This window comes from Moschus berezovskii, chromosome 16, assembly GCF_049115385.1.
Source record: "Moschus berezovskii isolate FMDL1 chromosome 16, NW_MosBer_1.0, whole genome shotgun sequence".
In the NCBI taxonomy this organism is placed as follows: domain Eukaryota; kingdom Metazoa; phylum Chordata; class Mammalia; order Artiodactyla; family Moschidae; genus Moschus; species Moschus berezovskii.
This window is the reverse complement of record NC_142475.1, coordinates 610,682-621,878: the sequence shown is the minus strand read 5'-3', so window position 1 is coordinate 621,878 and position 11,197 is coordinate 610,682. Positions and strand designations below refer to the sequence as shown.

The 11,197-nt window shown below is 46.5% G+C and overlaps 1 protein-coding gene across 3 annotated transcripts in view; it reads right to left on the bottom strand.

Annotated features, from left to right (window-relative positions):
• Nucleotides 1–4,720: 4,720 nt before the first annotated feature.
• MRPL13 (mitochondrial ribosomal protein L13) overlaps nucleotides 4,721–11,197 on the bottom strand; it is a 42,205-nt gene continuing 35,728 nt past the window's right edge. For all 3 annotated transcript variants that reach the window (XM_055431759.2, XM_055431757.2, XM_055431758.2), the window contains one exon: nucleotides 4,721–4,980. In XM_055431759.2, coding sequence (XP_055287734.2) covers nucleotides 4,959–4,980 — 22 coding nt within the window. In that variant the 3' untranslated portion in view covers nucleotides 4,721–4,958. The remainder of the gene's footprint in view (nucleotides 4,981–11,197) is intronic.

The window sequence follows — 11,197 nt, the reverse complement described above, 5'->3', positions numbered from 1 at the left end:
GCCTTAGTCCTCAGCTCTGTCCTGGCCCCCGGCTGGTCCTGGTGGGAGGACGGCTTCAACGACCTGCCTTAGTCCTCAGCTCTGTCCTGGCCCCCGGCTGGTCCTGGCGGGAGGACGGCTTCAACGACCTGCCTTAGTCCTCAGCTCTGTCCTGGCCCCCGGCTGGTCCTGGTGGGAGGACGGCTTCAACGACCTGCCTTAGTCCTCAGCTCTGTCCTGGCCCCCGGCTGGTCCTGGGCGGAGGACGGCTTCAACGACCTGCCTTAGTCCTCAGCTCTGTCCTGGCCCCCGGCTGGTCCTGGTGGGAGGACGGCTTCAACGACCTGCCTTAGTCCTCAGCTCTGTCCTGGCCCCCTGGCTGGTCCTGGTGGGAGGACGGCTTCAACGACCTGCCTTAGTCCTCAGCTCTGTCCTGGCCCCCGGCTGGTCCTGGTGGGAGGACGGCTTCAACGACCTGCCTTAGTCCTCAGCTCTGTCCTGGCCCCCGGCTGGTCCTGGTGGGACCCCGGGGCCCCCCAGGCCTGGAGCGGAGGGCTGGCTGTGTCAAGGGCATCACTGCGCCCATTCAGGGGACTTTACAGCGAGCTGCAGCCTACGCGGGCCGAGGCGTGACAAGGGGTGACGCCAGACTTGAGTACAGCATCTCCCATTTGGCCCCGTTTTCTGGGGTTGGGCGAGTGTGACCTCTTAGGACCCACCCTGGAAGAAGAGTCTGCTTGATGAAGGGATGTGCTGAAGCAGGATTTATATGTGAGTACTGCTGTCTAATCTATGAAGTGGCATCTGTTCCGTTCCGTTCAGTTGCTCAGTCGTGTCCGACTCTTTGCGACCCCGTGGACTGTAGCCTACCAGGCTTCTCCGTCCATGGGATTCTCCAGGCAAGAATACTGGAGTCAGTTACCATTTCCTTCTCCAGGGGATCATCTTCCCGACCCAGGGATCGAACCTTGGTCTCCCGCATTGGAGGCTGACGCTTTAACCTCTGAGCCACCAGGGAAGCCCATATGCAGTCCTATAAACTATTCCCTGCCTGAGGTGTTATGGGCATATGGGAAAACAGATTCGAGGCAGAAATCTCAAAACTTACACCATCCTGTGATACAAGAAAACTCTCAGAATTTGAAACATCACAAGTTCTTAATTTTAAAAAATTTACAGTAAATATAGAATGCTATTTTGATAAGATGTGAAGTTTCCTTGGTGGAGGTGTTGATAGCAAACAGTTGTGGCTTTTGAATCATGGAGGAGAGCTGGGAGGAACACGTGGTATTCCGAGTTAAATGGGAAACCAGAGATTGGTATCTGTGGCTTATCACTCTATTTCTTGTTCCCCTGAACTGGCTTAAAACAAAAACCCAGCTTTCCTGGCTTTGTGGCTCGCCCTTTCTCGTAGAGAAGCATCTGCAGGGCCCCGGCTGAGCTCGGAGGACACACGCGCTCTCCTGCTGCGGGAGGTTAGTTAGCCTGTGTCCTGTGTGCTCAGTCGTGTCCGACTCATTGTGACTCCATGGACTGTAGCCCACCAGGCTCCTCTGTCCAGGGGGATTCTCCAGGCAAGAACACTGGAGTGGGTTTCCATGCCCTCTCCAGGGGATCTTCCCAACCCAGGGATTGACCCCATGTCTCTTGAGTCTCTTGCATTGGTTGGTGGATTCTTTACACTTGAGCCACCTGGGAAACCGCAGTTATCCTTAACCCATTGCAAATGAGTGCTTTTTGGTTTTCAGTTCCCCTGAAAGCAGGCGGTTATTGGAAACTGAAGCTCTTTTTTAAGTGTTGTCTCTGAGTTTGTTAATGTGATTACTTTAAGCCCTCTGGCTATTGCAAAATACATTTTCTCTGCTTTCAAAACTCCACAATGCTTAAGGTTTTTCCTTCTTTGCTACTTATAATCAGGACACTAACTCATGCTTTACTGAGGAGAAACAGCAGGCAATCACAGGGGTAAAATGGGGAGACAGCTGTTGTGAATTGTTCCTCCGCCGGTCATGATTTCAGCTGGATGGTGTTCACATTTAGCTGGTGTTACTCAATAGCAGAACACAGCGCTGGAGAAAAACTGCACAGGAACAAACAGAATTTTGGTTTTAGTGACTTGACTCCTTATCTGCTCTAATTTGCGTGTTACAGACACATGTTGCAACGGAGTGTGTGTATCAGCTTTCTTTTCCCCCCATGTGATAGAGCAGCTTTCTTTTCCTCCCATGTGATAGAGCAGCTTTCTTTTCCTCCCCATGTGATAGAGCAGCTTTCTTTTCCTCCCCATGTGATAGAGCAGCTTTCTTTTCCTCCCCATGTGATAGAGCAGCTTTCTTTTCCTCCCATGTGATAGAGCAGCTTTCTTTTCCTCCCATGTGATAGAGCAGCTTTCTTTTCCTCCCCATGTGATAGAGCAGCTTTCTTTTCCTCCCATGTGATAGAGCAGCTTTCTTTTCCTCCCCATGTGATAGAGCAGCTTTCTTTTCCTCCCATGTGATAGAGCAGCTTTCTTTTCCTCCCATGTGATAGAGCAGCTTTCTTTTCCTCCCATGTGATAGAGCAGCTTTCTTTTCCTCCCATGTGATAGAGCAGCTTTCTTTTCGATAGAGCAGCTTTCTTTTCCCCCCATGTGATAGAGCAGCTTTCTTTTCCCCCCATGTGATAGAGCAGCTTTCTTTTCCCCCCATGTGATAGAGCAGCTTTCTTTTCCCCCCATGTGATAGAGCAGCTTTCTTTTCCCCCCATGTGATAGAGCAGCTTTCTTTTCCTCCCATGTGATAGAGCAGAATCTCCTTCACGTAAGAGTTTGTATTTTTTCCCCGTTCTCTTGTTTCTTCTGTTCAGTCTATTTTGCTACGAGCGACGATTCTAACAGTTCAGCTTGTCTTGCCCCCTCGAGTCCCCAGTCCCTACATGAGCTGTTTTATTTGGCTCCCTGTGTTTATGTTCTCTGAAGAAACAGAGATCTGGCTGTTAAACTCTCAAGAAATGGCAAATGGGCAGGACCGGGAAGTCTGATAGCTTCTGCTTCTGAAAGCCATTTGGTACAAAAGCCTCTTTACTCTGAACGCAAAATGGAGTGAGCCCCCGAGAGCAGGAGGGATTCAGTCCAACAACAGAGCCCTTTTAGGTCTACATGGGTCTGTAGGACTGGACAGCCCCTCTGCGGCCAAATGGGCTCTCACTCAGCAAGTGAGAGTCTCAATATTCTTACTGAACATTTAACACAGTGGTCCCTTGGTATCTGTGGGCGAATGGTTCCTAGGACTCCCTGTGGATGCCAACATCTGAAAACCCGAGTCCTTCACACTGTGGCATCAGAAGCCCCCTGCACCCGCTACTTCTGCATCCATGGAAGTGCAGGGTTGATGCTATGACAGGCCTGTTTGTGATCAGTCGTGTCTGAGTCTTTGGGACCCCATGGACTGGAGCCCACCAGGTTCCTCTGTCCACGGGGATTTCTAAACAAGAATACCGGAGCTGGTTGCCATTTTCATTTCTAGGGGATCTTCCCAACCAAGGGATCAGGCCTGCGCCTCCTCCGCCTCCTGAGATGTGCCGGGCATGGTTCTAGGTGCCTGAGGTACACCTCTTTTGGGGATACAGAAACCCTCCCTGCGAAAGCTGCTCTAGCAGGAGCTGGGGGCTTTTTCCACACCGGCTCACACCCAACATCACACGTCTAAAGTAAGGGGTGGGGCTTCTTTCTGGTCCAAAAGTCTGAAACGTTAACTGCCAGTTCATCATGAACAGTAGCTGTTGACTTGTAGCAGGTCATGGTTACTTTATTCTTGAATTTGTGATACATACATACTCACTTTTTCTCCTCTTCGTGGCCTTCTGAGCCGGACTGCCTGGACTCAAGTCCCAATTGCACCACTCTGCAGCTCTGTGATGTGGTCAAGCTATTTATTGCCACCTTGTCGTGCCCATTTTTAAGTATGGAGGGTCATCTTATGTACAATATTGGTTTATGTAGGAATTAATTTTAATTTATATAAAGCAGCTGTGTTTGGCCCGTTAAAGGTGCTTAAGAGCGATGCTTTATGTTTAATGTTACTACTTTCCCCCAAGTGGACTTAAATTGTAGCTTACATGTCACTTCAGCACCTACAACTCCCAGGTGCAGGGATGCATGTGCGGGCCAATCCCCAGCTCCTTTCCACCCGCGACAGACAGCAGGCCCTCTGGAGGGTGTGAAGGTGCAGGGGAGACCTGTGACTTCTGCTCCCCACGCCTGGATCAGGCTTAGTGTATGTCTGCTGCATGAGCAAAAGTGGTCTGAAACCCGCTCCTCGACTGGCTAGGGCACACCACCATAAAAAACCGCAAACGCAGGGTCTTAGCCACTGAATTTCCAGAGAGGAGACTTTGCTGGACACACTGATCCCAGCAGGGCCAGTCCCAGAGCCCAGGACAGAAGTGAAGAGGAGCCAACAGGAGAGACGTGGACACACAGCGTCGCAGGTGGGACAGTGAGGTTTCGGGGAGCAGACATGGAAACAGGAAGCTCTACGGGACACAGAAAAAGGTGAAGCAGTGTGAAAAGAGTTTGGGCAAGCCCTGCTTTGCTGAGCTGGTGGGTTAGATACAACAGTCCCTGAAAGGAGACGTGCGGAGGGCCTTGTCCCCAGGCGTCCAGATCCGGGAGCTGAGCTGAGGAGGTGCGATGACGGGCACTTGGCGATCACAGCTGCCGTGCTACCTGGGTCTGCTTTTCCCATTAAATGAGACACTGAACTAAGCAAGGGCAGTTTTATTATCATTTGCAACATTCAAATCACATTATACAATAAAACAATTCTACAAAATAACATTTTACTGCAATTTCCTAATAAAGCAATATCCCTTCCCAACCTTTCCCCACAAACTTTCAGCCCCCAGAGCAGGTTTCCTGTCAGAAGGCAGCTATTGCTTCATCCTGCCCTGAGGAAGGAGTTTCAAGCACCACACCGTTATTTTCTGAAATCTTCTCCCTCCTATAGCCGATAGTCCTCAGGTCTGAAAGACAAAAATCAGGGCTTATTTTTTTTAACAACTCATTATTTCACTTTCTCCTGCCTGATGCAGGAAGATTATTTTTCCAATTTAAAATGAAAGCAACTGTTCACCAAGAAATATCTCCAAATATTATGTCTAAATTTTTGGTGAAAAACATTAAGGCCAAATTACTGCAAAGTAGAATAGTTATGTGGCAATTTCCAAGTTCTTTTGAGAGTATAAATATAGGCTCCCATGTGCCTATACATGAATGTATGCACAAATAAGCCTGAATTCAATTTTCCCAAAGCCCTTTTAATAGAAAGGATTATATACAAAGATATGGATTTAACTAATAATAGCAAATTCTGAATGAGCAAATAACTTCCCTATTTATATTATCATACACTAAATTTAATTTTCAATATAACAGCATACAAAACAAATGTATAAACACCAGTCCTTTGGTATTTTAATTGCACATACATTTATTACATATATGTATGTATATGTATATATATGGTCTTTTACTATATACATACATAAGGTCTTTTCTTCATTTATATATTTATAGGATTAATCTTACCTGACAGTTCCTTCTGGTAGTGAATTAAAACAAAGAACATTTTCAGAGAAATGTTAAATTTCGAAAATGGAGAAAATGAGGGAAAGGAACTTACAAAATGTAAGAAGTGTTTGTGTCTCATTATCTTTTACAGAGTAGTGTATTTGTAGGTACTGGACGCCTGTGGAATTTTCAGAAGGAATTCAGTAATAAGTAAACTAAACAGTTGTTTAGTAATAGTAAACTAAACAATAAACTGTGGAACATTCTGAAAGAGATGGGAATCCCAGACCACCTGACCTGCCTTTTGAGACACCTGTATGCAGGTCAGGAAGCAACAGTTAGAACTGGACATGGAACAACAGACTGGTTCCAAATAGGAAAAGGAGTACGTTAAGGTTGTATATTGTCACCCTGCTTATTTAACTTCTATGCAGAGTACATCATGAGGAACGCAGGGCTGGAAGAAGCACAAGCTGGAATCAAGATTGCTGGGAGAAATATCAATAACCTCAGATATGCAGATGACACCACCCTTATGGCAGAAAGTGAAGAGGAACTCAAAGGCCTCTTGATGAAAGTGAAAGAGGAGAGTGAAAAGGTTGGCTTGAAGCTCAACATTCAGAAAATGAAGATCATGGCATATGGTCCCATCACTTCATGGGAAATAGATGGGGAAACAGTGGAAACAGTGTCACACTTTATTTTTTTGGGCTCCAGAATCACTGCGGATGCTGATTGCAGCCATGAAATTAAAAGACGCTTACTCCTTGGAAGGAAAGTTATGACCAGCCTAGATAGCATATTAAAAAGCAGAGACATTACTTTGCCAACCAAGGTCCGTCTAGTCAAGGCTATGATTTTTCCCATGGTTATGTATGGATGTGAGAGTTGGACTGTGAAGAAAGCTGATCGCCGAAGAATCGATGCTTTTGAACTGTGGTGTTAGAGAAGACTCTTGAGAGTCCCTTGGACTGCAAGGAGATCCAACCAGTCCATTCTAAAGGAGATCAATTCTGGGTGTTCATTGGAAGGACTGATGCTGAAGCTGAAACTCCAATACTTTGGCCACTTCATGTGACGAGTTGACTCACTGGAAAAGACTCTGATGCTGGGAAGGATTGGGGGTGGGAGGAGACGGGGACGACAGAGCATGAGATGGCTGGATGGCATCACCGACTCGATGGACATGAGTTTGAGTGAACTCCGGGAGTTGGTGATGGACAGGGAGTCCTAGCGTGCTGTGATTCATCGGGTCGCAAACAGTCAGACACGACTAAGCGACTGAACTGAACTGAACTGAAACTAAATAGATATTTCTGAAACAGCTGTAAAAATATTTGATAGGTTGAATTCCTTTAAAAGGTGAACTCTGTTTGCCCTGAAACAACTTATCTCACCCTTTCTACATTTATAGTGTATTAAAACTAAAAAAAAAAAAAAAAAAAAAAAAGACCAGATGGCCCAGACAGGAAGAGCAGCTGCTGGTATCTAAGTAAATGAATGACATTATACTTTAAAAGTGTCCAAGCGTGCTTCACCATCATCATTCGGTAACACGAGAAACTGCAGCGTTTTGTTGCTGTTTTTGGAATCTCTTTTCAAACGCAAAAACTGAATCCAAAGTCTGGGAAGTGACAACGTGGTAAATAACTGGAAGGGGCTCCAAAATGTGCCCTTTTAGTCTTGGGTGTGTGACTCAATACAGTCCACGCTCCCAGTCAAGAGACACCAAAGAAACAGTTTCTCCTCCCATCCAGCTGGTTCATATAATTAAAAAGGGCGGTGGTGATGCCATTGGAAGGAAATCTAAGATCCTAACAAGGAGTCCTGACAAGGAGTTTCTACAATTCCACTTAAACGAGCTTAGTCAGAGTCTGGTGGTTTCCACACCAAAAGTCAATTTATTCTCAATGAGATGACGAAAGTGCCTGTCAGTGGGACTTAGGGGTCGAATAGGAAGCATGAGTGAAGGCTGTGAGCTGTCAGGTAAAACATGCTGATTGTGACCTGAAGGAAAGGGGGCTAACAAAGCTCCATGCTGCTTCACGACCCTGTGGAGACAGCGCGGAGGATGGAGATGAGGCCCGTCAGGACTGGGGACTGAAGAAGGAGAAGGCCAGCTCGTCCAGGGAAGGGAGAGAGTGCAGGGACGCCACAGAGGAAGGAGCTGCTGCAGTTAATCTTCAGCTTGAAGAACTTGGGAAACGGCAATGCTATCTGTTTTTTCAGGAGGGGGACTACAGGCAGAAGAACAGAGTTTGAAGGGAAGCAGCGTGGTTTTGTACATGCTATCTGGACATGGCAGGCAGCCACTAAGCAGGATTTGGAGTTCAGGAGAAACGGGGAAAGGGAAAGACATCTGAGAGTCTCGGACACAGACGGCTCCTCTACGGCCATAGCGCCTGAAGGCCCGATCTCCCAGGAGTCTCGGACACAGACGGCTCCTCTATGGCCACAGCAGCTGACCTCGCCCGAGGCTCTAACACAGACTGCTATCCCACCTCCCCAGTGGAAGCATGTTCGCCAGCTCTCCACGCTTTGTCAGAGCCACACGTCTCAGAAGTCCACACAAAATCTGTAATGGCCCCAGGTAACTGGCCAAGTCATTCTCCCACAGCCTGTCTGTCCTGGCCCCACAACACTCCCTGCTGCTGCCCAGGTAAGAACTTTCACACCCCTGGACTTGGGCACTTGGTATTTTCTGCATTTGAAATATCTTTTACATTTCCCTGCCTGGCAGACTTGAGTAATCCTGCAAAACCCACCCACAAAATCACACGTTCTGGAAAACCCTACACAACTCTTCCTTTCTGAGGCAGGGCTCTATTCCCTGAGACTGCCAGGGAACTCCATGCTTGCTTCTTCTTACAGTTTCTCAAACTGCGCTTGCCCTACGTAAACGAGTAGATACTGCTCTGAATGTAAGCAATAGCTGGTGTCTATGCAGATAACAGTGCCGGGTGCTTCGATGCCGTGAAGTACATTAACTGCGCCACACAGTGAGCAAGACACTGCGGTCAGCCCCACACGGCTGACGCGGCGGACGCTCAGAGGAGCTGAGGGGCCGAAGGACGCGCAGCCAGCAGGGCAGGGCATGGCGCCACTGCAGACCTCTGACCCCTGCTCGCAAGCCCCGTTCTGCTCATGTGTGCCCATCACGGAGGCACAGTCCCGACAGAATCCATCTACGCGTCCAGCAATTAGGACCGCAGCCTGCATGCTGTGGAGGCTTTAAGATACTCATCATTGTAGTGACTGCCTGAAAATGTCACCGTGTTCATAAATTCACCCTTTCCCCTTTTGGAGTCTTTTGCAGTTGATTAATTTATTTCGGAGGTGAGGGTGGTGTAAAGAACACTATCATGGCCAAGGGACTAGATGTTTTAGATGTTAGCAGAGCTGGAAGAATCAACTTATGTGGGAGGCAATGAAGAATATGACCCGGCTCCAGGAGGTGCCCCTGAGGGAAGGAGGAAGCATTTACAGTAAATGCGGCTCTATTTCTCTCTCCACCCACACAGATGAAAGCAGGAGCAGACAACACCTTGGCCTGCTCAGTCCCCCCCACCCAAGAAGGCAACCCAAGACAGTACAAGAAAGGGAGGGAGGGCCATGCGCCGGAGTGCATTTCCAACTTCAGTGGGCGTGTGCATCACTTGGGCTCTTGTGCAAATGCAGACGCTGACTCAGTTGAGTCTCTAAAAGGTCACGATTCTGCATTTCTTACGAGCTTCCCTGTGGTGCAGTTCTGGTGCATGGACCTCAGCCTCCCACAGAGCTATTCCTTAGACACGGGAGGGACCAGAGATGCTGAAGAAGCACTTTCAGCAGAAACTTCTAAAGCTGAGCTGTGCCTCATAGAAGAGAACACAATTCCTTATTAGCAGGAGACAATTCCAACTGATACACAGCATCCTTCTGGAGAATCCCAGGGACGGGGGAGCCTGGTGGGCTGCTGTCTTGGGGGCTCAGCGCTACAGAACCCCCTGCCAACACAGGAGACGTGGGTTCGATCTCTGGTCCAGAAAGAACTCCTGGAGTAGGAAAATGGCAATTCACTCCAGTATTCTTGCCTGAAGAACCCACGGAAAGAGAAGCCTGCTGGATTTCAGTCCATGGAGTTGCAAAGAGACAGGACTTAGCGACTGAACAACAATTTGTAAATAATTAACAGCTTTCATTTTATAATAGTTTAGAACCTCAGGAAAACTTTGGGAGACATTTCAAATGCTGTTATAAAAAGCTAATACCTATTAATTCTTAATAGAAAGTTACTGATAGAAATAAAACTTAAATGAATGAAATCAGCATGATATTTTCTTGATATATGTAATACAAAGTATCCAAAATGGGGTACACCAGAGCTGCACCAGTCAGGCTGCTGAGAGGAAACTGTAGTTTAGCTAGAGGCATTGAGCGATATTTAAATAAGCGACAAAGACCGAGATATGAATTCATCACACAATGAATTAAAAGTCAATCCCTCTTTAAGAGAGGGCTCATTCAGTCTCCTTCAACCAGGATTCCTGAGCATCAGGTCCATAGTGGGCGCGGAAATAGCAGAGGGCGAGCCACAGCCTGCCTTCAGAGAGCGCGTTTAACAGCGGGAGACACACACACACTGACCCTGAAGGGGAAGCTGAAGTCTGACGTTCTCATATGCACACTTAGGGTTTGCTTGGGAGATTAACGAATCTTCAAAGAATTTGCCTACGTTGAGACTTTCTCTAATTCATTTTCTCAAGTGTGCTGAACTTTCATAGGTATTCAATGCTTTCCAACAACAACTCACATAGAACTTAATACTTGTCACCAGCAGAAAGCTGCCTTTAAAAGCAATGTAGCTTTGCACAATGATATTACCCCTTTTTTCGAATGAGGACGCAAAGGCCTGAGGGAGCTGTAGAAAGTACCCTATGGTGCTTGTGATTGCTTGGGCGTCTGAAATCATACCACAGCTCACGTGGTACCCCATTTCCTATAGCAGATCCTTTACCACATATCCACATGCAAAACACTAGCTGCCACGCATCAAATTACACAAGCACAACACTGTCACTTGTTAAAATGAAGCAGACACATCTCAAAAATGAAGACACTCAAGTTCAGAACACAAAAATGCTAAGAAACCAACACATCTGTATTATCTTGAAACTGGGGACATTTCTACGAAAGAATCTTCTGAGTTCAGGAAAAATCTTTTTGGAAATTTTAGCTTTCATTGTAAAATGACAGGAAAAAATGCATTTGTGTTTTTGAATAAAATGAAACATAAAGCTATAAAACACATGGTTTATATTGTAGTTCAAATAAAGATACAACAGTATTCATCCCATTATGATGAATTCATTTTCCAAAGGAAAAATAGGATTCAAATTTCTGTTGTAAATTCATGAAACTGAGTATAACTTAAGTGTAATCAATTTCAAAATACTTTACTCTCCTTTAGGCTTTATATCTCTTCACTTCTAAATAACATTTGTCAGTAAAATGCTCACTCCAAGAAAACAGTTAAAAGACTAGGATAACATCTGGATGGTGGAATAATCTTAAGAGATAGAAATGGTCACTTTGACAAGAGTTTTAAGTCACTTTCACTGGAAGAATGGAACTATGTAGAATAAACCATCCCAGGAAATCTGGTCACATCACATATTCCTCGAACTGAAG